Source organism: Urocampus carinirostris, chromosome 1, assembly GCF_059441175.1.
Source record: "Urocampus carinirostris isolate Australia breed hairy pipefish chromosome 1, RoL_Ucar_1.0, whole genome shotgun sequence".
NCBI classification, from domain to species: domain Eukaryota; kingdom Metazoa; phylum Chordata; class Actinopteri; order Syngnathiformes; family Syngnathidae; genus Urocampus; species Urocampus carinirostris.
This window is the reverse complement of record NC_142349.1, coordinates 42,447,859-42,475,710: the sequence shown is the minus strand read 5'-3', so window position 1 is coordinate 42,475,710 and position 27,852 is coordinate 42,447,859. Positions and strand designations below refer to the sequence as shown.

Sequence of the window (27,852 nt, the reverse complement as noted above, 5' to 3'; positions counted from 1 at the left end):
AATAGGACATAACAAATATCAAAATAAATAGCAAGATACGTTTTCACAGCTTTGTGCGCTCGTGTAGAGTGATGATGGCTCTGGGGAAGAAGCTGTCGCTAAGCCTATTTGTCCTTGTTTTGAGGTACCTGTAGCGCCTACCAGAGAGTAATTCTTAAAAACACAACATTAAAATTCAAAAATGTTCAATGATTTTAGGCACCCGTACAAGCTCTGCAAATTTAAAGAATGGAAAGGATGAACAATTTTCAAGAGAAAACTTACAAATTTACTACAAACAGTAAGATTAGTTGTGCAGCTTTGATTGCAGGTGAAAGAAGTGATGGCCAGGGTGAGAAGTCTTTTATATCATATTAAGATAGATTTATATGCTTGAAATAAAAACAAAACCTTCATTGAATTTTTCAATTGATTTGAGGAGGAAAAGTCGCTTTAATTTTGGGAATTTCACATGAAAAGAAATCTCTCTGTTTTTTGAAGGAGACATTATGTGGCACACATGCGTGAAGCGTCTGAGTGCACAAAGGGCAAGTCGAGACAAGGTTGACCTTATGTTGGAAAGTCAACACATGCCTCAGCTTCTTGGATAACCGCAACAACTTAAGCAAGATAACATTTTTATGAATGTTTGTGCGAAGTCCCAACACACCACAAAATCATTTCCATGGTATCAAGTTCAATATTCCGATAAGATGATGCAACAAAGCAGCCCTGGATGGAGATCAAGGCCTTTTCCGCTGCGCCTGTGGCGACATATAATCATCCATCCATCCTCGTTATGACAACGACCAAAATTTGCCGTCAATGATCGTCACACGCGCTTGCAGAACGTAAATCTTTCTTTCTGGGACCGCATTTGTCTACCCGTCGGCGCTACATTCCCGAGAAATCACCAAGTTTCTTTGTGATGGCCGATCGTCTGGCCCACAGTTACCAAAAAAAATTAGACACTAAGATGTAGATAATACTTGAAAATAGGGGTAGGACAAAAAAAAAATCAATTAATATATACATCGTGATTTTAATTTTGGCAATTTTTAAAATCGATGTTCCTCCCCAGTAAAATTGCAGGAAAGCAAACGGAAGTGGAAAATGGAGGAAGAAAGGGAGCAACGAGAACTAAGGCCAGCGACCATAAATTTTAAATCTGACTGAAACACACAGATGTTCATTGTTTGAACATCATTCATGGTTTATTCTCCTCGAAGTGTAGGATTTAAGTTGCTTGTTGTTTTCGGAAAAAATAAATACTATATATCGAATTGCACCTGAGTATCGTGATACAATCAAATCGTGACCAAAGCATATCGTTCCACACAAACTTGAGAATGTTACAAATTAGTTAGCAAAAGAAATTTAAAAAAAACAAGTGAAAATAAGAAGATTCTTAACAGAAACCACACTGTTTTTCTTTTCATTATTCCGCCTTTCCTTTCACAAGTTCTTTTTGTTTTTGGGGAACGCCTAAGCAGCAAGATGTGAATTTCCCTTAGGGGATGAATAAAGTATCTATCTATCTATCTATCTATCTAAGATGTTGGACAATTGTGTCAGTTCCCTCCGGAGTAGCCTCATGTTATGTGAAATAAATATAAATGTCTTGCTCAGAGTATCTAAATATGAAATGAAATGAAATGATCTGCATTTTATATAGCGCTTTTCAAGTCAATGACTTCTCAAAGCGCTTTACAATGTGCTCCACATTTCCCAATAGCGGCCTTGCAGCCATGTAAGGCGCTAACCTGCTTATTGGGGGTATTAGGGGTTCAGTGTCTTACCCAAGGACACTTCGACATGTAACACAGAAGAGCCGGGATTCGAACTGGGATCCCTTGATCCCAAGACGAGCGCTCTACCTCCTGAGTTTATGTATTTTTGCCAAATATTAAAATCAATATTTTTTAATGAGATGTTTTTTTTTCTACCACTCGGAGGTGCTCAATAATACGAAATGTCCTTTTAAACTTACGGATAGAGGAAATTGATGTGAGCACGTCTGCCTCACAGTTCAGAGGTCATGGGTTCAAATTCAGCTATCTGAGTCGGTTTTTCCCGGGCAGTCATGCCCACTGCCTAAGACGATAAGCAACTGGAAAATGAATGAATGAAATTAGCATGCAACCTACATCTTTTAATGTGTCTTTAATTTCCCCCTAAGGTTTTCACTGATATTTTGTTTGCATCATAAATAAATAAACAAAACCTGCATATTGTCTAACGTAAAACATATTTTTGGAATGTGAAGACTTTGAATCATGTCATTGAATGAAAACATTAACACCATCCATCCAATATCTTCCACTTATCAAGGGTCAGGTCGCGGGGGCAGCAGCCTTAACAGGGGAACCCAGAACTCATTTTCCCCAGCCACTTCTTCCAGCTCATCCAACTGGATCCCGAGGCGTTCCCAAGCGAGCCTAGAGACATAGTCTCTCCAGCGTGTCCTGGGTCGTCACCCTCCTGCCGTTTGGACATGCCCCGGATACCTCCCGAGGGAGGCTTCCAGGACGCATCCTTATCAGATGCCCGAGCCACCTCAACTAGCTCCGGTCAATGCGGACATGAGTCCCTCCCGGATAACTAAGCTTCTTACCTTATCTCTAAGGGAGAGCCCAGCCACCCTGCAGAGGAAACTCATTTCAGCCACTTGTATCCGGGATTGAATTCTTTCAGGTCTAACCCACAGTTCATGACCATTTTGAGGGGAGGAACGTAGATCGACTGGTAAATCGAGAGCTTTGCCTTTCGGCTCAGCTCCCTCTTCACCACGACGGACCGGTACAGGGTCCGTATGACAGCAGACTCTGCACCAACCTGTCTGTCGATCTCCCGTTCCATTCTACCCTCATTCGTGATCAAGACCCCAAGATACTTGAACTCCTCCACTTGGGCAAAGATCTCCTCCCCAACTCGGAAGGAGCATGCCACCCTTTTCCGGCTGAGTAACATGGTCTTGGACTTAGCGGTGCTGATCCTCATCCTGTCAGCTTCACTCTTGTGACTATGTTATCAAATTAATTTAACAACTGTGTTTGAAAACTAAAAGGTTATCTAAGTACTGCATTGTTCTCATCTCATCACATTAGCTACTCAGTAGGGTCGCGGTGGTGCTGGAGCCGATCACAGCAATCATCGGGCAGCGGACAACCTGAACTGGTTGCCAACCAATCGCAGGGCACACGGGGACAGACAACTCACTCGCTCATGTACACCTAGGGACAATTTGGACCGGCCAATTCACCTGAAATGCATGTTTTTGGAATGTGGGAGGAAACCGGAGTGCCCGGAGGAAACCCACGCAAGCACGGGGACATACAAACTCCGCACAGGAAGTCTGGAGCTGGATTTGAACCCACGCAAGGAGGTTCCCAAGACATGAACTGTGCCGCACATGCGCTAACCACTGCGCCGCCGTGCTGCCCTACTGCATTGTTGTCTACCTTAAATTAGTGTCAGCCATTTTGTTATAGGACGTAGCATTTGTGTATTAACAAAATTTCCTACTATTTCATATTCGTACTGAAGGATTTTATACATTTGACTATAAAGGATTTTATATGATTGACTCATAATGCAATGAAGATTTTCACTGAGTAGGCTTCAGTTCAATGACAGGTCAGGCTGATCCAAATACAGAATATTTTGTCTGCTTCTGTTGATAACAGGACTCTGACAGAGGATGGCAGGCGTTGTTTTGAGAAACGCTCAGTGTTGTTTTGAGTACCCCAGACATCGTGACGCTCGTCTACGAGATGGTGAAGCCCAGGGGGACTTCCTTGGCACGCCCATGGCAGGAGCGGGCACACTATTATGCGGGGAGAAGATGGCCAATAAGAAAAAGCTAAAGGATTTCAGAAGAAGGCTTCCCAGAGACTCCAACCTCACTAATTCGGCCGTTTCCGATGGAGTACACTTAGTTATGAATGAAATGATCTGCATTTATATAGCGCTTTTCAAGTCAAGACTTCCCAAAGTTAGGGAAAATAATTCTGTCCCCGTGTGGAAATGTCAGCTTTCCTGTTCATTTTTCCCTCAAGAAACGAGCGTGCATGAATTGTTGGGTGAATGTAGGTTGTGTTTGGTTAATGGAGTCAGATAACTAATTCGAACAATTTGGTAAACGGTGCATTTTGATCATTAATTCCCAACAATTCGAAGTAAGAGAAGTGCTTCCTTATTAGCAAAATTTTCACACTATATAAAACACAGCTATACAAATATCGTTTACTGCAAAATGAAACACTGTTTCCAGTCACTATAACGCTGTCTTTGCAATTGCGTCCTGTTACCAGCCTATTAAAGTAATAATAGTTAAAAAACACTAACCTGGACACGGTCCAACATTGCAGCTGCCGTTTGATTTAATTGTTTTCAAATAAAACGGTGGGTGGGGAGGAAATAAACTTAGCAGCCTAAGGGGGGAATAAAAAGGGTAAACTATTTTGAGTCACGCGATTGTGTGCTGCTATGCTTGTCAAAACTATACATATAAAACAATGGCGGGCGGCGAGCTGCTTTCTAATGAAAAGGGCATCCTTAAACAATTATACTTGCCGTGTTTTTCGCATGTGTAACGAGTTGAGTTTGGTTCTGTGTGCAGTTTTCAAACGACTAAACTTTTCCAATATGTCGACTTCAATTAAAATGCCTCACCAAAGAGCCAACTGGACAGTGATATCAATCTACAGAAGTGACACGCGGGTAAATATAAAACAAAACAAAACTCCATTCCAGATGGCTTACTTTGCATTGGTTAGATTTACGATCAAACGCCTCACTCAATGTGAAAAACCTCCGTGCCAAATAAGTTTATTGTATAGTTTAGATTTGAATTGACGTAAAATACAATTCCATTTAAAAGAGAACAGAAAAGTAAAACCCACAGGTGGTGTTTCAGATGCCTTTATTTTTAAAGAAATAACCGGATGTAGCGCGTTTTGAAACCTCTAACTTGCAAAATCCCGATTTGACTTTTTGCGCGTTGTATCAGTCAGCAGGCAGGCAGACTGGCGGAGTTTCCAACATTTTGCTCAACTTGCCCACCTTGCCTGAGAGGAAGAATGTTTTCATGTGAGTTATTCTTTAAAGAGGCGTCGATGCACATGATATATGTCATGCAGCGTTTAGTCTGCCTTACTTCTCAGAGCTAATTGAGAACTTCGTCTCAGTCACTTTTTTGGCTGGGTGCGCTCCCCGGGACATCGGGTGGACTTTCTTTTTTTTCCTTTTCTTTTTTTTCGGGGCACCGCTTATCACATTGGAGTGTTTTTCCTTTTGACGGGATTCTCTACAAATGTTATGGACTTTTCGAAAGAACAGAGATGTACGTACGTGTCTTTGAAGAGTGTTTTTATTCCCCCCGAAAAATCTGTTAAGCGTCTGACTTGGGGCAGGATTTGGGAATCAATGTAATGTCAGTTGGAAGGACGAGGGATCTCACCTCAACGGTATGGAGTGCTTTCTTTGCTATTTTTATTCAAAATCAAATTCAAAAATGAACTTTGTTAATCGTTTTTAAAACGTCATGTTGTTGTAAAAGACGCTTTACCTGAACAATAACTGCATTCAATTTCAAATTCAGGGTTCCATTGCCAAATTTAAGCACCTTTGAAGGAATTTTAAGGTAAAATGAGTATTTCCTCCGATACCCTTAAAAGACAGATTCTGGCGTGAATAATGTATTTTGCAGATCAACAAATATACCTGTGATTTACATGTGCGATTTTAAATCATGCAAGTATATTTATCAAGACCTACGATTTTTAGATCTTGAGTAAATCGTGAATATATTTGTGGATCTGAACAATATGTGTGTAAATATTTTCGAGACAATTCACTACCCACATATATGTTGGATAGCTTACATTTTCAGTTACAGGAAGTTCTTCCCATGACGATTTCCCACTGGTAAACGCTACTATCATTTTTTGCATGGCCATTAGTAAATGTCCATAATTGATATGTAATCCTTGCACTACTACACATTTCCTACTGCCCTGTTTAGGTGTATCAGGCACCTGCCCTCTTCATCGGGACCACAGCACTTAGTAGGACAACGCCATACAAACGAATGAAAGTTGCCGTTTATTGCAATAGAAGAAATTCAATGGCAAAGCAAAGCCACCAGAGAGATGTTTCTGCGTAATATTTAAACAGACTTGTTGGGAAACAAGGCAACAATTTCAAGAGCTTGTACATTAAGCCTTTCACCCCAATTCCAATCATTGTCAACCCTTGAAAACACAAGCATTAAAATTAAAAAATGTTCCTTGATTTTGAGCACCCATCAAAGAATTTGAGAAGGCCTTCCATAAAAGTCACAATATAAATGAAAGTGACAGCAATGACCTGTCATGACACTCTATTGTATTACTTTTTGTTCTTTCTGTTTCCGGTTGGGACTTTGGGTGGTTTTTCTTGTAATTATCAAGCGAGTAGGGACATTTCAGCTCCACAGAAATTCTTGGCAGTTTTTTGGGTGCAGGCGTATGCAAACTTGGGTGGTTTCAAAGTAAGTTAGATGATGCCAGATAATTTCTGTCTCTAACTTATAAAGCAGCGATCGTTGTCGAGTGCATCATTTTTAGATGAATCTGTCTGTTGAGAAGTTTGGACTTGAAATGTCTCAATACTAAAATATTTAGCTATAGTGGGGTTTTGTTGATTAATTATTTGTTGGGAATCCCTGAAATCATTGTTGATAAGTATATAGAGCCGGGGAGTCAAACAGGCGGCCCGCAGGCCGGATCAGGACAGTTAAGGGATTGAATCCGAGACAACGCTGAGGGAAGCGCAAGAGAAAAACGAGCTGCAGGTTGAAATATGTCCACTAAATGTTGCCAAAGCCAGGTGCCTCTCGCAAAGAGTATGTAGTTGTATTTCTTTCTCTCTCTTCCTCCCCTTTTCTCTCACTCTCTATCTCTCTCTTTTTCTCTTTCTTTGTTCCTATTTGTCTCTTTCTCTCACTGTGTCTTTAACCTTCTTTTGCTCTATCTTCTCTTTTTCTTTTATCTCCCATTTCTCTCTCTCTCTCTCCCTTTCTCCTTCTCTCTTTCCCTTCTTCCTTTTTTTCTCCTTCTTTCTTACCCTCTTTTTACTTCTTTTTGGATATCTTTCTTTCCCTCTCTTTATTTCCCTCTCTCTATTTATCTTTTTATCTCTTTTGTTTTTCATGTTCTCTCTGTTTTTTTCTCTCTCTTTCTCCCTTTCTCTCTTTCTTTGTCCCACCCTCTCTCTTTTTCTCTCCTTCTCTTCTTTCTCTATAATCTACTAGTCCGGCACCCAAGAGAATTTTTGTTCTTTCGTTTGGCCCAGAGTTAAAATGAGTTTTACACTCCTGATATTGTGTCAAAAAAGAAAAATATTTTTGCAGCTGTCCATAATTTTTGCTCTCTATCCGGGTATATTTTCGAGGTTGTTTCTCAAAAAAGATAGAGTTGAGTTAGTGTTAATGGGTCGTCATGGGAATATTCAGCTTTTCTGTATGATTTCTTATGGAAAAAATGTCCATCTAGGATTGGGTCTATTTTCATGTAGTGCCCAAGATAGAGAATGTCCCGTTGAAATTCAACCGCAGATGCTTGAGACCATTTCAATTTGATTGAATGGCCAAGCTGGCCTAAGATGCCTCCTTGAAACGAGGCTACTTTAGTAGACTCCAGGTTCCATTTGGTCCTCGAAACATCCTATTTTCTGCTTTAGCAAACATGATTCCACAGTATTTGGTATAACCAAGGTTTGCATATAATGTAATACAACTTACATAAATGGTTGTATGAAAATAAAAAAAAAGTTGTACTTCAAATCAAGAAGCTTACTTCCTTTCTATTTAGTTTGGTTGTTGTTACTCATTACTATCCTGTCATGACATCATGTTTGTGGTCAGTTGCTGAGACTAGTCTCATATGTTATTATTTGTTTATAATTAAAACTGCATGGCCACAATAAACATAGTTAATAGGTCTTATCTGATTGTAGTACTTTTAGTTGTGCTGACATGGCAACCTTTGCCACTAAGAAGAAACTGGTGCATAGCATCATAAACTAAAAGTCAAGCTGTCTGAAAGTTAAGAATTTGACCCAGATTGTCAGGAATAACCCCTTTAAACTCTTTGGTGCTAATGATTTTAAAAAGGGGCAACAGTGAAAGCTGAACTCTGCCTGATCTCATACTTAAAGAAGATTAAATAATGACATTAAGCCTTTTTTTTTTTTGCTTTTGGTGCTTCGCAAGCTGCTTTGCAAAGTTGTGCTTTGATTGTTTTTGCAAAATACCAGTAATAGTGCTTCTTTTCATGAAGATAATACACAACTTCAGAATACCTCTTATAAGGATGATGACTGAGCTTTTACAAGGTTATAGAATAATGGGCAACGAATAAGTGGCAAAAAATCATTTTAAATTTGGTATTACAGTATTGACTTCAATAATTTGCCCAAAATATGTTTTCTTAATAGGACTAGTATTATATCACTTATTGTTTGAGTTACACTCCTATTATGTTGCTTACCAGCTCAGTAGCCTAGATGGTAAGGCGCCCGCTTTGAGACTGGGAGGTCGGTGGTTCGCGCCCCGGTCGAGTCATTCCTAAGACTTAAAAAGTGGTCGGCGGCGCCCTCTGTTGGCTGCGGCTGCATCGGCTCGCTACAACGGGTCAGGTGCAATCGACATTTCGTTCTGTGTACATTGTTACACAGAATGACAATACAAGGAAATTATTATTATTATTATTATTATTATTTATGTAGCCATCTTGTTGCTACCGGTAGCTTGAAGTCTCAAGAAGATGACATTTTTGTTTGCTCTTTTTTGTTTCACCCAACAGAGGTATTTTCCTGTGCCTGCTTTTTTCTGCGTTTTGGGTTGTTTAGGATGAAAGTGTGTGGATTACTGTTGAGCAGGGGTCGGGAATGTATTTCTCTTTCCATGAGTACATCTGTCCTGTAGGAGTTTATAAAATCAGGGTCATACCAATCTTTTCTGTGTTGTTCCAATTGAGGAATATGCACAGCCGAGGCAATAATAATAATAATAATAATAATTTCCTTTGTATTGTCATTCTTTGTAACAATGTACACAGAACGAAATGTCGATACACCTGACCCGTTGTAGCGAGCCGATGCAGCCGCAGCCAACAGAGGGCGCCGCCATTTTACCAATGTTATAAGTCTTAGGTATGACTCGGCCGAGGCGCGAACCAGCGACCTCCCAATCTCAAAGCGGGCGCCTTACCATCTAGGCTACTGAGCTGGTCAAAACAGTAGATGTAGGCTTTGGTCCAGAATATATAAGGCAAAGTCTCAACTATAGTTTACATTCACAGCTTTACAATGTCTCTATGGAATCCTGAGAATGGAAGGTAATGAACATGTATGTTGACTGTTAAGACACTTTATGAGAAACCCACTGAACAAACTGTAAACACCCGAAAACGGCAGCAAAGCACCCAGAGCAGTTTAATTGTGTGAGCGGTAGGGGCGGGCGCCTCATGCCCACTATAATTACATCCATATCCTTGTATTTTACAGTATTTTGTGACATTTTCATGCCTGCCAACCTCAACCAGTTTCTTTCCTTATTAACAATTGCAATTCCCATAATGAAGTGATAATGAATCTTACACACTGCAGCACCTATTTTCTCACAGCTAGACAGACTATGTAGAATAAAAACAAAAATAATTTGTGTAAACAACATGCGTGCAAAATTAGTGCCTGATTTAGGATAATATTTGTTGTTGTGCCGCAACAATATTTTTAATCTACGATGACGTTGTCGTCTGCTACTAGTCAGTGACCAAGACTCTGTCTGTCTGTCTGTCTGTCTGTCTGTCTGTCTGTCTGTCTGTCTGTCTGTCTGTCTGTCTGTCTGTCCGTCCGTCCGTCCGTCCGTCCGTCCGTCCGTCCGTCCGTCCGTCCGGTCAGAAAAAAACTCCCTCACAAATGTTGGCATAAAGCAAACAAAAATTGTAAATGATCAAGAAACGTAGAAAATACTGAGAAGATGTATAAGTTAACAATGCATTTTTTACAAAATAACTTGCTTTTGCATGTGGATATTTATGACAAAAATGACGATTAAAATGAGCCTCAACGATCTAAAGTACCGGTGACTGCGGGAGACCGAAACATTTTAAGTGGCATATTAGTGATATGGGACACAGGCTCTGCCATTATCATATTATGAAATTATCTGCATTTTATATAGCGCTTTTCAAGTCAATGACTTCTCAAAGCGCTTTACAATGTGCTCCACATTTCCCAATAGCGGCCTTGCAGTCATGTAAGGCGCTAACCTGCTTATTAAGGGTTTTAGGGGTTCAGTGTCTTACCCAAGGACACTTCGATATGTAACACGGACGAGCCGGGATTCGAACTGGGATCCCTTGATCCCAAGACGAGCGCTCTACCTCCTGGGCTACTGCTGACCCTATTATCTCATTGCTTTTATCAAATCATTAAATGTCACTCGGTGAATACAAATGTGCATAACAATTAAATTTTGTCTGGAGAGCGGTTTTGGCGGTTTTGTTGAATTTTGCCCTAAAATAAATGGTTTGGCTTTCAAAAAAGAAAAGGAAATATTTTTTCTATTATTGCTCTTTGAGTCAAAAAGGTTCCCTACCCTTGCTGTTGGATAACAAAACGAGCAGGCAGCTGTCAGACGTTTGAGATCAGGGGTCGGGAACCTATGGCTCGCGAGCCATATATGGCTCTTTTCATGGGTATATCTGGCTCAAAGATACAATTCCACTCATGCAAATCTTTTCTGTGTTGATTCAACTTGAATGCATTGCGTACAAACCCGAATTGTAGTTTATGCGGAGAGAAAGCGACAGTAACCAGTAATGGGTACGGTCCAGTATATTTAGGGCATAGTCTTTATTACAGTTTTCAGTCGGGGTGTCACAAGAACAGACCCTGTTTTGGCTGTACGCCTCTAAGGAATCCCTAGCAAGCCAGTCACCATATTGGTTTACATGTTAATTAGTCAGAAAGGTTTTGAGTGTTTTAAGCAAAGTTTTGGTGGCTTTTGTGGAGAATGCCTCAGCATTCTATCGCAGATGGGTGCAGCAATGGTACAAGCAATGGCGAGCAGCCCAAATGGGGCAAACTGGCAAAAATAACACACAGATAGCCAACGGGGCTAAACCAGCTGAGACACTTTAGAATAGCCGGCTGCTAAAAAGGGCTACCCATGGACCGATTGGCGGAAAAACGGGAGGTTGGCTGATCAAAAGTATGCAGTATGCAGGATAACCAGGAGCTGACAACAATGAAACTACCATGGCAACAAACACAAACCCAATCGGAAGAAAAACACAAAAAGCATGGCGGCCTAGCCAGCTAGCCGGCTGCTAATGAGGCTAACTTAGACCAAAAAAAAAACTGAAAGCCTTCGGGAGCCTGCACGCTAACGGGCAGCTATCTGGACAATATCATATTAATTGCAAGACACGCGGCGAAAACCACAAAGGAAAAGTCACAATCACATACCTAAAAAGAGGCAAAGGAAAAAAGGAAGGCACGCTGTCCACGACGGCAGGTGAACTTACCTTTTGATGATCAACTCAGACAAACTCAACTCAGAAGTCCCCTTGCGACACTGTAAGCAAAGTTCCAATGAACCCAAGCGGAGATGAGCGCTATGCATTCGCTGATTACTACAATCGCCGTCTGTTTTTCAACGACACGCACTTTTGTTTCAAAAACTTGCTGTCGTCCGGTGATGTCACAGCTCTAGGGGATATGATATCAAATTGTTACCTTGAAAAATGAATTCCTTGAATATTCTGGAACATATCTGCAATATTGTGGGGAGGAACACTACACATTCTGTGACCAGTTGAAAAAAAGCTATTTTGTATTCCCTTTAAATAAATGCAGGATGGAGACAAATTTTAAGTGATATAGTGTATTTATATTAAAATGGGATACAGGTTTTAGAATTAATATTGTTTGATCAATTTTATCAAATCATCAAATGTCACACAATGAAATAAATGTGTTGAAGAATGAGCTTTTGTCTGCAGAGCGGATCTGGCGGTATTGTTGAATGTTGACTTAAAATATATGGTTATGGTATGGCTCTCTCTCAAAACATAAATGAATAATAAAATAAAGATATTGTGCCTTCACGGCCCTTTGGGTCAAAAAAGCTACCGACCCATCTTCCCATGCCCATCTTCAGGGCGTCTCGTCTAGGTGTTCTTTGAATACGAGTACCTGCCATGTGTCACGGTCAGAGTGCAAAATCGCACTTTTATTTTACAATCAATTTTACCTCTGAAAGCAAGGTCATGTTGCCACCAGCCTCTTTCTAGGTTGCCACTTCATCAATTGTAAAACCGATTCTGCCATCCAAGAACACTGACTTTTGATGTAGCTCACACTTTGAATGAGATAAGTTTGACTTGGTGCACCTCGTGTGGTGTTCTGGGACGGTGTGCTGTAAATCTCTGCAATACAGTAAGAGAATAGATGAAAATCCTATCACATTGAATGGATTCGTTTGTGTGCTCATTTATGTAATTTATGTATGTATTCATTTGTCTGTTAAAGGGACAGTGTGTTAGTGTTTTAGTGGTAAAATGTAATCAATAAAATAAGCAATATTGATTTACATAAAAAGCAATAATACTTGGACTATTATACAAAAGTGCACTTTTGAAATATTCATGTTTGAGAATATTTGCCATTTTTTAAAGGGTATCCGAATACTAAAACCCTCAAAAAAGGCTTGGCAAAAAATGTAAAACATCATTGTGCGGTTTGTTCACTTTCACTGTCCGCAGTTGTAATTTTTCCTTGTGGTTTTAGCACTCGTTTTCACTGGCACGACACAATTGATTGACATCTACTGGTCAAAATAATACAAATGGTCCCTTTTATTTATTAATTTTGTGGCTGATTTTAGAGTTGTATTTTAAAATAACACATAAAAAGCAAATATTTATAAAATTCCAAAGTAAGTTATAAGGAATCATACATTATCCACTATTATAATGTTTTATGCACTTTAATCTTTTGTCAAAAGTATTTTTTAAAGGCTACTTAGTTAAAATGAATGTACAGTAATCCTTGTTGGTGTATTTTTTTTTTTTTTGCGTGAGATGCGATTTGAAAAGGTCCGGCGATAGTAAAACCTGCTAAGTAGAATACTTCTTTATTATATCCTTGACATTCCAAACACAAGAGGAGAATCTTAATTCATTGAATACTCTAATATACATTGAAACCGAAGAAGCATTTTTTTTTTTAAATAACAGTACTTTATACTTCATTAACCCTTTTTTATATAACACTGTCTGTAAAGTCACATTATTATTCAAAAATAATCTTGTTGCATTATTGCACTAATGTATGGCTTAAGGAGACGGTCCACTTTACTTTGTCGCCATCGTGTGGACGACGCAGTCGGCACAGAGCGTTTTGTTGACAAGGTGGCTTTTCATTTTCATATTCTGGACTGCTTATCCTCAGTAGGGTCGCAGGGGTGCTGGAACCCATCCCAGCCATCTTTGGGCAGTGGGCAGGAGACACCCTGAACTGTTTGCCAGACAGTCACAGGGCACACAGAGGCAGACAACTCAATCGCTCATTTACACTTAGGGACAGATTAGACCAGCCAATTTACCTGGCATGCATGTTTTGGTATGTGGGAGGAAACAGGAGTGCCCGGAAACCCACACAGGCACGGGGAGAACATGCAAACTCCGCACAGGGTGGCGGTAGCTACAATTGAACCCTGGACCTGTGCACCGTGGGGCTGACGCACGAACCACTCGCCACCGTGCTGCCTTTGAGGGGAAAAAAATTGAATTTGAAAAAGATTTGCTTAAGTAATGTCTTGAATCGTCTCTAACTTTGAGCAATACAAATAGTGCGTTGTTTTGGCATAGAAGGGGGGGGGCGTGTCCCCATCAATATTAAGCAATCATTGTTTTGTCCCCATCAATATGGGATCACTTAACTCCTTTAATGCCATTACTTATAAATACGTTTTTCAAAAGTATTGTCCCTAAGTGCAAAATCTTAAAAATATTTTTTAAGTTTTAATTTTTAAAAGTTTTTGCCGCAGCTCATCAAGAAGTATCAAGCCTCTTAGAATGATTTCAGTATGATACATCACCATTAGGTGGCAGGATTGGCCCTGATCAGATTGAAGAAGCCTTCACTTCTTAGTATTTTTTTCCTGTATCCAGCGAATGAGAGTGTGTAGGCGGCCCCATATGGTGAGTAGGCATAATGAAGCAGTTTGGTGAGAGTAGCAAAGATTTGGATGCTTCAACAGAGCGTTTTTCTTTCTAAGAAACATGTCAACGTCCTATCGGCACCGTCTGGTCAGGGAGGGGTGACGTTTTGTGGCCGTCCACAGGAATACTAAAATTATGCAACGTTCATGCATAAGTATGTTATGTTATTTTGCAAGCAAAGTGCCCATGTGTTTATGGAAAGCATTGATTAGATATTGGAGGCATCAGAATTCTTTTTTAAAAAACAGTAAAAGTTCTGCTCTTTACAAAAAGTTGTTTTTTCAGAAGGTTTCTTGGAAACAAGGATTTTCAAGAAACAAGGATGTTCAAATGTTGTCTTCTAAACAATTTTAGTACCTAGAAACATCCTTTTTTTAAGGAAAGGTGAGGGTTCAAGTTTTTTAATGTCCTATGTCTGAATAGCAGTTAAAGAACTCCCTTTTCTGCAGGCCTTCAAAAATAAGTCAAAATGGCAAAAATTCGCTTTTCCCGTTTGAGAGAAACGTGTGGCCTTGAGTGGTAAAACATATGGTACGTCCCCACCAATATCGGGTAATCATTGTTTTGTCCCCACCGTTATTATTTGATCATTTAAAATCTCCCCACCAATGCCAAGACCATACCTACACCCTTGCAATACAGTTGAAAATGTTGACTGCAAAATGTCATGGGAAAGCAGCGAGTTGAGTTCACAGGTCAGGCTTTGGCCTCTAGTTTTGACGTGACGAGCGGGGTAGAGGAGCTGGCTGCCATTTTCCATGTTTGTTTACCTTCCATTTGAAAGCACGTTAGCTTCAGCACACACACACACACACACACACACGAGAGGGTCTTTGTTGAGGCGTGCGGCAACCAAGCGTGTGACGAGAGTAAATGGAGCGCGCCGATGATCAAGTGTTGAGCAAGACGCATAAAAACACTTAGTGTGACACACACCAACTCGCAAGGGTAATTGCCCCCTACATGTGTGAGAGGGGCGTGTTAAATGCCGGGACTTGCTAGGTTTTTACTAAGGCGGCGTCACAACGACACAGTCGAATCTGACTACCTTATTTTCCGCACTATAAGGCGCACCTAAAAGGCTTTATTTTTTTCAAAAGCTGACCATGCGCCTTATAATACAATGCGCCTTATTTATGGAACAAAATTAATTCGCAAAGTCTTGCAACTAACTTGCCGCCGCCGACTAGATTTTCCCCCAAACGCCAAGTAGTCCGCGGTGTATGCTGGGATTTATTTACCGGCGTTTCATTGGCTAACCAATGTGTCAATCATCATTTAAATTATCACTATTGGCTAAAGTTATTCAGAGGTCAAGGAGAGGATCCTTTTTATCATTTACAGGCTGGCATTGGCTTGAACAGCAAAACAAAGCCTGCAATTGGCCAAAAAAGACGTGTCAATCATCAGTTGAATCGATCACTATTGGCTAAAGTTATTCGGAGGTCAAGGGGCGGATCCTTTTTATCATTTACAGGCTGGCATTGGCTTAAACGGCGAAACAAAGCCTGCAATTGGCCGAAAAAGATGAATGCGTATTGCACGTGGCTGACGGCATACAGAAAGCATTTTTTTCTATTCTGTATTTGTAAATATTTTATTCTCCTGGATTTACTACCCTCACGGATATAAGGGGACATTGGCTGCACATTATTATGAACACAACGACTTCGGTGAGCTACTCCGGGTTTATATTGTCCCTGTATCTTGTTTCAGACTGAACTCGATGTTTCTGTGATAAGCGGTGCAGATAATGGATGGAATGGAGTGTCTATTTTTAAATTAAACTCAATTCCAAGTGTTTATTGTCATATGCACAATAAAGTTGTGAGCGAAAAAGAAAATAGAAGCTAAGGAATGTTTGGCATTTCTTGAATCCCAAGACTCTAACCTTCCGAATGATATTTGGAACGATGCATTTGAGTGACATCGTACGGACACCGCATCCGCACGTGTTCTCGACACGTATTTGCGTCTTTGCAAGCTTTGGTAATGTTAAGGGGGTAATAAGTTGGACTGAACTATCTGACTGTTTTGTCCTCGTTCCCATTGTAGCGCCTTATAATCCGGTGCGTCTTATGTATGTCAAAAATAGGACCAAAAACTATTTTTTCGGGGTACGCCCTATAACCCGGTGCGCCTTATAGTGCGGAAAATACGGTACTAAACACACCGTTAACAGTTCTTCCCAAAATGAAATGTTACCTGTTGTATATTTAGAAAAATACAATTTGTTTAAACGATAATGTAGGCCAGTGGTTCCCAAAGTGGGCGGTACCGCCCCCTGGGGGCCGTGGAAAGATCTGGGGGGCGGTGAGGAAGAAAGGAGCGGTAGGGGGGCAGTAGTGTGGGGGCAGTCCTAATTCGGAGTCAGAAGTTTGAACGTAGTGCATTTGTGGAACCGCAAAGCACTGCGTTTTTTTCAAGGTTTTGGAGTGAGTGATGGAGTTTTGGCCAACCACACTTGTTACTGTTGGAGTTTTAAAAGCACCGACCAATCAGAGGCAAGATTTAATAAAAGCACACGCCAATAAACGTGATTCAAAGCTTGCAAGCACCACGCTATGCCACACCCACTGTTTGAGCTCATTGAGTGTTATGGCGGACTCTGTGAACATAGTCCTAGGGTCAACAAATGAGAATGAAACCAAGCTTGCACTGAAGAAGGGCGGTACATCACTTGTTTGGACCTATTTTGGTTTTGACGAAGCGGACGTGGATCAGAGGAAAACGCCCGTTGCAGAATTTGCTTTTGCGTAGTCGCTAGGTCCAGAGGAAACACAAGTCATTTGTACTTAGGAATACACTGGGGGGGCAAGGTGGCGCCAGCCTGCAAAAATTTGGGAACCATTGATGTAGGCAATGAATTTACCTGATAACCTGATGTCCTTTACACAAATCATATCTCTCCTGACACACTTAGCTATTATTGATCGTTTTTGTGTGACGTTACGAGCATACTGGTAGGAAGACAGTAGGCCTTATTGAATGAATCCAACAGACATTCTTTGATGTTATCGTCTACACCAGGTGTCTCAAACTCAATTGAGTTGAGGGGGCGATAAAGCTGGGGTCCTGGTGAGGTTGGGCCGAATGGGGTTTTACACAAAAACAGCGCTGATAAAGACATTGCACTGTTCTTAAAGGGACAGTGTCTTATGTTTGTTGACTGGATGTTGCCGTGAAATAAAAATGATTCCAAGGAAGTCTTTCCCTTCGGGGATGAACAAAGTATCTATCTATCTATCTATCTATCTATCTAAAAACTACAGAGACTGGAAGGCAGCAAAATAAGAAAAGGGGGTTAAAAGAGAAACGGGAATAAAAAGAAAAGTTGGTAGAAAGAAAGAAAAATAAGGTAAATGGTAAAAAAAAGGAAAGAAAGAGAAGAAAGAATTTAAGCGAAAAGGGACAACACAAATAGCAATTTTCTCTTTTCTCTTTTTTTTTTTTTTACATTTTCTTAACTTTTTTGTTTTTCTTTTCCTTTTTTCTTAAATTTTGTCTTTTACCCATGTTTCTCCTCTTTTTAGTCATTTACTTTTATTTCTTTTTCTTTTTTTTTCTTTCTTTTTTCTTTTCTAATTTCTCTCCTTTTCATTAGTAATAAGGTTTGTTTTAGTCACCTTGAGTGTCCCGTATGTTCTCTTCCTCTGTTGTGCTTTTAGTCAAGTCAAGTCATTTTTATTTGTATAGCCTTTAATCACAAAGAGTCTCAAAGGGCTGCACAGGTTTTTGCAAACCACAGACTATTATTACAGACTATTATTACACCATCCCCTGATCTAAAACTTACATGAGGGCAAGGAAAAACTAAAAAACCTCAACATGAGGAAAATGAAGAAACCTTGAGAAGGGACCGCACATGTGGTAATCCCCCTTCCAGGATGACCAGACTGCAAAGGACGTTGCAATAACAAATAATACACAGATATTGGCAACGTGAAATATAGGTTATTCATATGCTATGGAGTAGAAGTGTGTTTTAAGCTTAGATTTAAACATTTCCACTGAGGTTGCAGATCAAATCTCAGGGTGGAAGAGCATTCCACAGCACCGGGGCCCGAATGGAGAACGCTCTCGAACCTGCGGATCTCTTCTTGGCTCTTGAGATCACTAGTAGACCAGCGTTTTCAGAACGAAGGCTCCGGAACGGAACATAGGGGGGAATGAAATCTGAAAGATATGAGGGAGCAAGTCCATGCATGATTTTGTATAATACCAAGAGAACCTCAAAATCACATCTTAAGCTAACAGGGAGCCAATGCAGGTTAGCTAAAATCGGGGTAATGTGATCAAACTTTCTTGTCTTAGTTAAAAGCCACGCTGCAGCATTTTGTACTAGCTGACGGCTCTTGATTTTGGATTTCGGGAGTGCATTACAGTAATCGAGACGGGAAGTAACAAACGCGTGAATTATAATCCCCACATCCGACGGAGACAGCATAGGACGAATTTGAGCAATGTCGCGAAGATGGAACAAAGCTGTTCTAGTAATCTTCACGTGTGTTGGAAAGGACAGATCGAGGTCAAATATAACACCTACGTTTTTTACTGAGTCACTCTGGGTGATATGACATTTGTCAATGTTCACAGCAGTTATTGAGAAAAGGTCACGGCATTTAGATGGACCAATAACTAACATTTCAGTTTTTTTCAGAGTTAAGGCGCAAGAAGTTGAGTGACATTCACTCTTTTATCTCAGTGAGGCAACCCTCCAAATTACCACAATTTAGTGTGGCAGATTCCTCCAAAGGAAGATATAGTTTAGTGTCATCTTCGTCGCAATGGAAACTGATATTATACTTATAGCGAATATCACCTAATGGAAGCTGTAAATGCTGAAAAGAAAGGGGGCCAAGTACTAAACCCTGCAGAACACCACAGGTAACACCAAAGGGCTCAATTCGCCATATTTAACACAGTGCGTCCTATCTGAGAGGTAGGATCTGAACCATAAGAGGACGGTTCCTGAGAAAACAATCCATTTTTCCACCTTAGCATTTTAGCACTTGTTTTCCGTGGCATGACAGAATACAGCGACATCTAGTGGGCAAATAAAACACACTGTCTTTTTAAATCTCATATTAAGGCATGGGCCTCAAACTGCGTGTTTGAGAGCCCTGGTCTTTACTGTTATATTATTGGCTACTCAAATGAAAGTGGGGCGTTCAGAGCGAAAGAAGTAAGGACCTGTCGAGGAGGTGCTGAACATGGTCATCGAGGCTTAGAAGAACAGACCCAACACCCAAATCGTATCCGTATGAAAGAGTCTGTTCCAAACATTTTGTAAACCATCAGGAACACAGTCATTTTACAATCAGGCAAGAAAATCTCTCACCTTCAGGAGAAATTCCCCAGGGTGAGCGGTATATTGTGAGATTCCCCTGAGTGAAGCAGCCATTTGAGGTGCTGCATTTGTAGTTTGCACAGGCAGGAGTAGTGTATTCGTGTGTAACGCACATTGGATTTGATCTCATCATCATACTATTTTTATTGACGATATCAGAGAAAAATGGTCGAGAATGGAGAAATCCGAAAACGATAGAAATATTACCCAAAAAAGTACGACGAGGGAAACAAACTTTGGGTGCATCTGATGATGAATCAAACTTTAAAGGACATAAAATAAATATGTTGTAAATGTTATGCTGGCGTTGTGTTCATAGTTGTCAATAAATGATTTGAGTCATGGCCGCAACAATGTTTGTCGCATTCAATGCTTAGTTTGAACTGATAAAAAGTCAAACACAATTTTATACCTATTTTGTCATCAAAAATTTGTGGTGTGTGTCATACGCAAATAAATACGGTATTACCGCCACACCCTTCTCACCTTTTGAAGCCCTAACCCATTATCATGCCTGTTGAATGAATAATAGGGAAACCTGGTCGTATTTCTCGTTGACTGTGTTGGGTAAACATATAAATTAACGTAACTTGTCAGGCCAGACATTTGTTCTTCCTGCCAAGTGCTAACTATAACAGCTACTTAACAGCACTTTGTTTCTTCCTGAGGCTAGCTATCAACTAGCTGTACTTTTCTCGCATTTTTCCACTGTAGTCAAAAACAGAAATGCTTATTTACATATAGTAATTATACAGCCGTAAACTCCCATCGTACTAGTTCTTAGCATTTTAAAGGACTTGCATTAGACAGGCAAATCCTACCTTTCAGACATCAAAGAGCATCATTTCAAAGAAAGAAAAATAAATTACGAGAGTTAAAAAAAAAAAACGTTTTTCAGGCTTCAATCAATGACCACTCCTGGTTCTGATTTAGAAAGTAGGTGGTCTGACTAAAATTAAATGAAAAACATCTTGTGTACTTGGACAAAAATATACTTGTAGTCCATTAAAACTGACTAACTATTGGGCAGGGCAGCCATTTTGCCTCAATTCATGTTTATTTGTATAGCCCTTAATCACAAGGAGTCTCAAAGCGCTGCACAGACCACAGATTATTGCAAACCACAGACTATTATTAAACCATCCCCTTGATCTAAAACCTACATGAGGGCAAGGAAAAACCCAAAAACCTCAACATGAGGAAAATGAAGAAACCTTGAGAAAGGACCGCACATGATGACCAGGCTGCAATGGATGTTGCAATAACAAATAATACACAAATATTGTCAACATGAAATGTAGGTTTTTCATATGCTATAGAATAGAAGTGTGTTTTAAGCCTAGATTTAAACACTTCCAATGAGGTTGCAGATCGAATCTCATAAGGCAGAGCATTCCACAGCACTGGGGCCCAGATGGAGACCGCTCTCGACCCTGTGGATCTCTTCTTGGCTCTTGGGATCACTCGTAGACCAGCATTTTCAGACAGACGGCTCGGGGTAATGTGATCAAACTTTCTTGTCTTAGTTAAAAGCCTCGCTGCAGCATTTTGTACCAGCTGCAGGCTCTTGGTTTCGGACTTTGGGAGACCGGAGAGTAGTATATTACAATAATCGAGACGGGAGGTAACAAACAAATACTTCCTGTATTTTTGCCTATTGAAATCAACAACTTTTCTTGAATGAAAGTTTTTTTCTGTACCACGAAGAGGGGCTAAATATTACCAACTGTCCCTTTAAGTACATTAATATAATTAGGAAGCATCTTTGAGCGTCGTGAAAAGCTATATTGAATTGAATTTTTTTTTGGCGTCGAATTGAAGATTCGGGTTTACTTCGAGCTCTGTTATCAAATCAAGTAAACCCAGCGGGTTTGGGCGGGTCTGGGTTTGTATACCTGGGACTCGGGTCGGGCGAAATATTATAGGCTAGATCTTACATCTAGCTGCCTTTCAGTCTAATTTTAATGTTCTTTTGGTATTATACAAAATTATGTATGGACTAGCCCCTTCATATCTTTCAGATTTAATACCCCCTATGTTCCTACTCTGAGTCTTCATTTAGAAAATGCTAGTTTGCTCGTGATCCAAGAGTCAAGAAAGGATCCGCAGGTTCGAGAGTGTCCTCCATTCAAGCCCCGGTGCTGTGGAATGCTCAGCGCATTTCTACTGACTATATGAGTGGTCCACACTCAACTGCTTCAATTTGTGATTCATCCACATTCAAGTCTTATTCAAAACAGAAGTTTTAATCAAACATAAAGCGACACCTTGCTACTTTGGGCTTCCGTTATTGCTGGTTCAATGCTTGCGGATTTTCATTGTGCATCATTTTCTGCAATTCTGATTGGCTAAAGGGAGGAAGATGATTTATATCGTTAAATCTGCTCAGCAGCCACATTCGGGTCCTTAGTGCTCTCTAGTGGCACCCTGGCATATTTTCAAAAATATTTGATTTCTTAAGGACAGAACCAGCAGGTAAATGCAGTCTTCCATAACGGCCACGTGATGATGGCAAAGTATTATGTAAAGCACCGCTTCTCAACTGGCCTGACTTCAAGACCGTCCACTGAAGTCAAGCTGCAACCCGAATCATATCAAGCTGCAAACCAAATCAAGAAAAAATTCCACTTCTCAAATTTGTCCAATGAATGGATTCAGCTTAAACCAGAGACAGAAGAATAAAATAACCCTCATTTTAAAAAACAAAATTAAAAGCAAAACGACTTCAAGTACTGTACATAGTCACATATAAGCCTCTATAACATATAAGCACCCCCTAAACTGCTTTAGAGTAGCCACAAATTAGAAACAAACTCAAAACCTTACTTTTCAACCAGTACTTTCATAATTCGTAATCGTTTCCCTCTTTTTCTTTCCATTAATAAGAATTTTCCTGGGACCCATTATTATGGGCAGGGAGATGTAAAACCTCCAAAATCTCAATTAAATTAGATGTGGTCCCTCCTAAACGTGCCAATTGACTGAACAGGTAGAAGAAATGGAGCAGGGCATTAATGCCGTCTACTGCTAAGGAGTGTAATTGACCCTTTTTTTTTCTTCTTCTTAGTATTATTTTGCAGTAAAGTGAAGTAGATCAGATCCCTAATTCATAAATTTGAGTGATAAATTAGAAAAAAAGATTCTTAAAATTATGTGGCAGTACAGAAGTTATTCATTAAAAAAATGTTTTTAAGTACAGAACCTTTACTTGTTAAATTGAGCCTGTGAATTGGATTTGTTTAAGACCAATATATAAAAAAAAGTTTCTACTTTGCAGATTTTCACGTATCTCGGGAGGTTCTGCCCCTCATGAACTGCAAAAGCTGAGGGATTACCGTATTATGTTCATTCACACTATGGGATGTATGGCACCTTATATTATATTTATATATTATTATATATTATATTTTATATTATATATATATATTATATTATATATTATATATATATATATATATATATTATATATATACCTTATATTGATCTGGTGCAATATTTTATTGTTAATGTTATCACAACCACAATCTGGTTATAACATAGTAACATGATAGTAATAACACAAGTTGCTATTTTAGAAATGGTAGCCCTCTGTGTCAATTGGTAACAAAACGTTCCTCTCGGTTTAAAAAAGGTTAGTGACCCCTGCTTTACAGAATGGCTTTGTCATAATCACCCTTCCTCCTTCCAGGTCGTCACGAATAAAATATGCAAATTCGGGTTTGCTTCGGGCTCGGTCGCTCAAATCAAGTAATTTGGTCAGGCTCGGGTGTGTTTGGGCTTTAATACCTTGCGACTCATATTGTATTGTTTTGTCAACATCTTTAAAAAATCTTTTTAAAATAATTGGATGGGCATGTTTTGTTGTGTTACACCAAATTTGTGGGCTTCACATAAAATCTTATGACAATTATGTCAAACCAACTCCAAAGGAAAAGCTGATTGTCATCATCAAATGGAGATTTCCCGGCGTGCCCACCCCCTCGCCGAAACGCAGGATGTGGATGCTGTTTCAACAGCCGGGTGGGGCTTATTTAAGACTTTTAAAGTCCTGTCAAGGAACTGACTTTTGTTGGGTCACACGCACACACTCGCTGGAAATCCTTTGAGTACACACGCACGGTGCACAAGAACAGCTCCTTGACAAGTTTTCATTTGCTCAGAGGAGACTCGCCAGCAGGGCCGCATCACTGACATTCTCCACATGCCGACTCTTTTTATTATGTTCTTTGTGCCGTGACTATTTCCCATAAGCTGACCTTCTCTTTGAGGCGGCGGAATCACCCCGGCCGTGCTTTCTGACTGACTCACGCGCAAACGCTCACGTCATCTCGACCCATGACTTTATCTGCGTGATGTCACGTGTCAAAGGTGCTCGGTGGGAGCGTCTTATTTGTTGAGAGTTGAGTGTGAGATCGCGTGTGATCGCATTCGGCGGTGTGAGAGCGTGTCGGTGCATGTGTGCGTGAGTTTTTGAGGGTAATGCGCACATCTGTCAGGGATGGCGTAGGGTTGAGGCAGAATGGCTTTTGAAAGCATGCGTGTGTTTGTTTGATTGTTGTGTTTTCCTACGCAAGTTCAAGATCTTGTGGGAAAGAGTGCATGACAGTGTGTGAGTGTACTAGTTGTTCATCTCAGTGACATGACACATCAAATGTGTTTGTAGGGCAGGCGTGTCTTAAGTAGTAGTCTTCATCACCCGGCCACTTGTGCCCAGTTGACGTTTCCTTCCGCTGCCTGCACTTAAGGAGAGAGGTATTACACGTGTCGACCGAGGCGTTGCCAGGGTCTCAGCAACACGTTTGGAATGTTGTAAAAAAGAATTTGAGTTTTGTAGATTGATGCTCTGGCGAATAACATGTACAGACGCTGCCCTACTTACGTTTGTAAGTTGAATTTGTTCGTATATTGCTTCAGTGCCATATTTTGTATGTTTAAAATTTATAGAAGTATGTTTAGGGCTTGTATAAGTAACCTGTATTGTTTTGTACTAAAAAAATAAACATTTCATAAAATAATATGCCTTATTTTGGGAGATGCGCTTCAAGAGGTCCTCCTCTGTGGTAAAACGTGGCCAAAAAAAGCGACCCGACCATTTTCTCAACCGCATCAAGCTTTCTTATTGCACTTTTGTTTCAAAAGAAATGGCTCGCCTCTTCTTTACACGTTTGACGCCAACCATGGATACATGAGATATAAAACAATAAAAACAGTTCTTAGCGTGCTAGAGATACAGTGTAGTGTGTATAAACACAAACCAGGAAGTAGAAGCCCGATTTCATCTTCGGGGTGGATGCTGCGTGACCTCTCACAGCGGCAGCAATATTTTTCGACATCCCGAAAAAAATGGTCGTCTCTACCGTTTTACGTAAGTCGAATGGTCGTCAGTAGGGGAGTGTCTGTATACAAACATGTTTTCGAGCATTCTTCGTTTCTTTTGAAACAAACTATTTGTGCATGTCTTTTTAGAAGTCAAAGTTCGAATTAGGGAAGTCTTCCGGACCTCCCTAAGTATTATGAATGAACGAAAAGGATCAACGGAGGCGTGTGTGTTTCCTTAGCGGCCTTCATGTGGAAAGTTTTGAACCTGCGCACATTCCTATCCGGCTCGCCTATGAAGGTCAACTCTTCAGTGTGTGTGTGAGTCGAATGATGTGTGCCTGAGAGATAGAAAGTGTATGTATGAAAGTTTGAGGAATGGTAGCGTGTGATTAGAGTGTGGGTGCAATTAGTACATATTTGAGGAAAGAATGTAAGTAAATGTGGGGGAAATGCATTTCTAAATTCTACATATGTGAATGACAATATGTTACTTGGAGCAAGAGTTAAAAAAGGACCCAAAACACTGTATTAGAGTTAAATGCCCTTTTGTGTGTTTGCTTGTGTAAAAAAACTATGTTAGTGCCTGGGCATGTTGTAGGTCCTCCATCTTGAAGAAGCGGAGGATGATTTTGCAGTACTCTGTGGAGTATTTTTCCAAAGGTTGTGCCAAGATTTTAAGACCCGCGGTAACTTGAGCCCCTAAAGTCATGTGCGTCCTGTAAAATCTTTCGTTTTACATCTTAACTGAGCCACTTAACGTAATGGCGTCAAACACATTCCTCATGTAAGTCACCCTTTCTCTCTTTCATTCGCCAGCTGATACGTCCTGGGAGTGATGCACTGGCTTCCCCTGGTTGCCATGGTGATCGCCTCGGCCCTGCCCTTCCCTCACAAGCCCGTGTCCAGAATCGCCTCCGCTGCCAGCGTAGACAATGAGCGTCGTCGCCTGGCCGTGGACTACAACTCCCAGGGAAATGTCTCTCAAACTGATTACAACGTGGCCGCCCTCCAGAAACGCACCCACAACTCTTCGGATAGGAGTGCCACTCGGGGGGGAGAGAATCACGGCACCGATGGCCAAAAAAGGGTGCACGGCGATTTCCTGGATTTCGCAAACGGAACTACGCATGTTTCTGTGGTGGAATCCCAGATAAGCCAAAGTCCTTCATCTGCCGGACAAAGGACTCAGACGACTGTTCCCGCGCAGCAGCTTATGAACGGGTCAAGGACCGAGCCCACGGCAAAGGTTATGACACCGAGGCCCGTGAACGACGGCGTCAACGCAACCAGGGAGGCCAGATTAGGCTTCCTGGAAAACCTCCTGCTGGAAGGAGATGAGATGTTCCTCGACTCTCACCCGAGGGTGCTGTTCTCCTCATCTCCGTCACCCCCGGAGCATCCGCCCCTCATGCTTATGCTAGAGGATGACCTCCGGGAGGATGACGCAGAGGAACTGGATGATGCTCACGTGGAGGGTCACGGGGATCGGAGCCTCAATTGGGGCAATGTATCGGGATTGGCGTCTGACGCGGACCGCCCTCTCAGGAGGCACAAGCGGTCTCATCTGATGGACCGCCGCCGAGGCGAGAAGTCTGTATGTGAGGCAGAGAGCGTCTGGGTGACGGACAAAAAGACGGCAGTGGACTCGCGTGGCCAGGAGGTCACCGTTCTGCAGGACATCCAGACCCAAACGGGTCCGCTAAAGCAGTATTTTTACGAGACCCGATGCCGACAGGCCGAGCAGCAAAAAGACCACGGTCCTGGCGGCAAGGGGTCGTTATCGCAACCCACCGGAGTAGCGGGTGCCGGCTGTCTTGGCGTGGACAAGAAGCAGTGGGTGAGCGAATGCAAGGCCAAGAAGTCATACGTGCGCGCCCTGACCAAAGACGGCAACAACCGAACGGGTTGGAGATGGATTCGGATCGATTCGTCTTGCGTATGTGTGCTGCTCTCCAGGACCAATCAGGTCTTGGCTCGCGAGGCACTGGCACGGAGGGGGCGGGGTTAACCGTACCATGCCTTTGTCATCAGACTCAGACCAGAACATAGCATATAGAGATGTGTTTTTTTTTGTACGATTTGTCTTTCATAACCTAAGTTATTAGTACGTAAGCATGTGTATGACTTTGATATTAATATATTCCTTCACCAATATTTGTATGTACAGTGCTTAACATATGTCCTCTATTACAAAATAAAACACAAAAGTTTAAGCAGTCATTTGTTTCTATTCCAAACACACACAAAAAAACGAATTTAACAATTGTCAGTCTTATAATTGAACAGCATAGACCAGGGGTAGGGAACCTATGGCTCGGGAGCCATATATGGCTCTTTTCATGAGTACACATGGCTTGGGAGCCATATATGGATGAATAAAGTATAATAAAATGCCCTGAAGAACAAGCTTTTGTCTTGAGAGCAGGTTTAGCGGTTTTGTTGAATTGTCTCTTAAAAATAACATTCGAATATTTTGAGTCAGCAATTTGTGAGAAAGTTTTTCATTTTTACTTTTATTTTTATAAAGTCCTGAAATTATCTTGTAAGGTTACCCACAATGTTTTGCTTATTTTAATTTTAGTCCATTAATAAAAAAAACAATATTAATAAAGTTGTTGTTTTTTAAAAAACTTATTTATACCAGATAGATAATTATAATAAAATATGTAACAATGAATGTGTAAAAACAATCAGAAAAGTTGATGATTGTTAAAGTGGTCATAAGAAAATGTTTTAATTCTGTAATAATAAAGTTATCGTTGTCCAGCTTAAGTCCGAAAATCTGTCGGTTTATCATTATTATTATTATTATTATTATTATTATTATTTCATTCAAGTGCACTATCCCATATTTCCCCCTCAGTTGTGGTTGGTAATTTTTTCTGTTTTTGTTTGTACTGTATTTGTTAAGCACTGTATGTATGTACG

At 40.7% G+C, this 27,852-nt stretch overlaps 1 protein-coding gene across 6 annotated transcripts; it reads left to right on the top strand.

Annotated features, from left to right (window-relative positions):
* Positions 1–4,945: 4,945 nt before the first annotated feature.
* On the top strand, positions 4,946–27,716 carry ntf4 (neurotrophin 4). 6 transcript variants are annotated; one of them, XM_088340028.1, is made up of 3 exons: positions 24,043–24,357; positions 25,164–25,242; positions 25,741–27,716. In XM_088340028.1, the coding sequence occupies exon 3, from the start codon at positions 25,760–25,762 to the stop codon at positions 26,930–26,932; it is 1,173 nt and encodes a 390-aa protein (XP_088196154.1). In that variant the 5' UTR covers positions 24,043–24,357; positions 25,164–25,242; positions 25,741–25,759; the 3' UTR covers positions 26,933–27,716. The 6 variants fall into 6 exon arrangements, with proteins under 6 accessions (XP_088196120.1, XP_088196130.1, XP_088196111.1 ...); XM_088339994.1 differs by lacking the exons at positions 24,043–24,357; positions 25,164–25,242 and adding an exon at positions 4,946–5,070; XM_088340004.1 differs by lacking the exons at positions 24,043–24,357; positions 25,164–25,242 and adding an exon at positions 4,967–5,323.
* Positions 27,717–27,852: the final 136 nt, after the last annotated feature.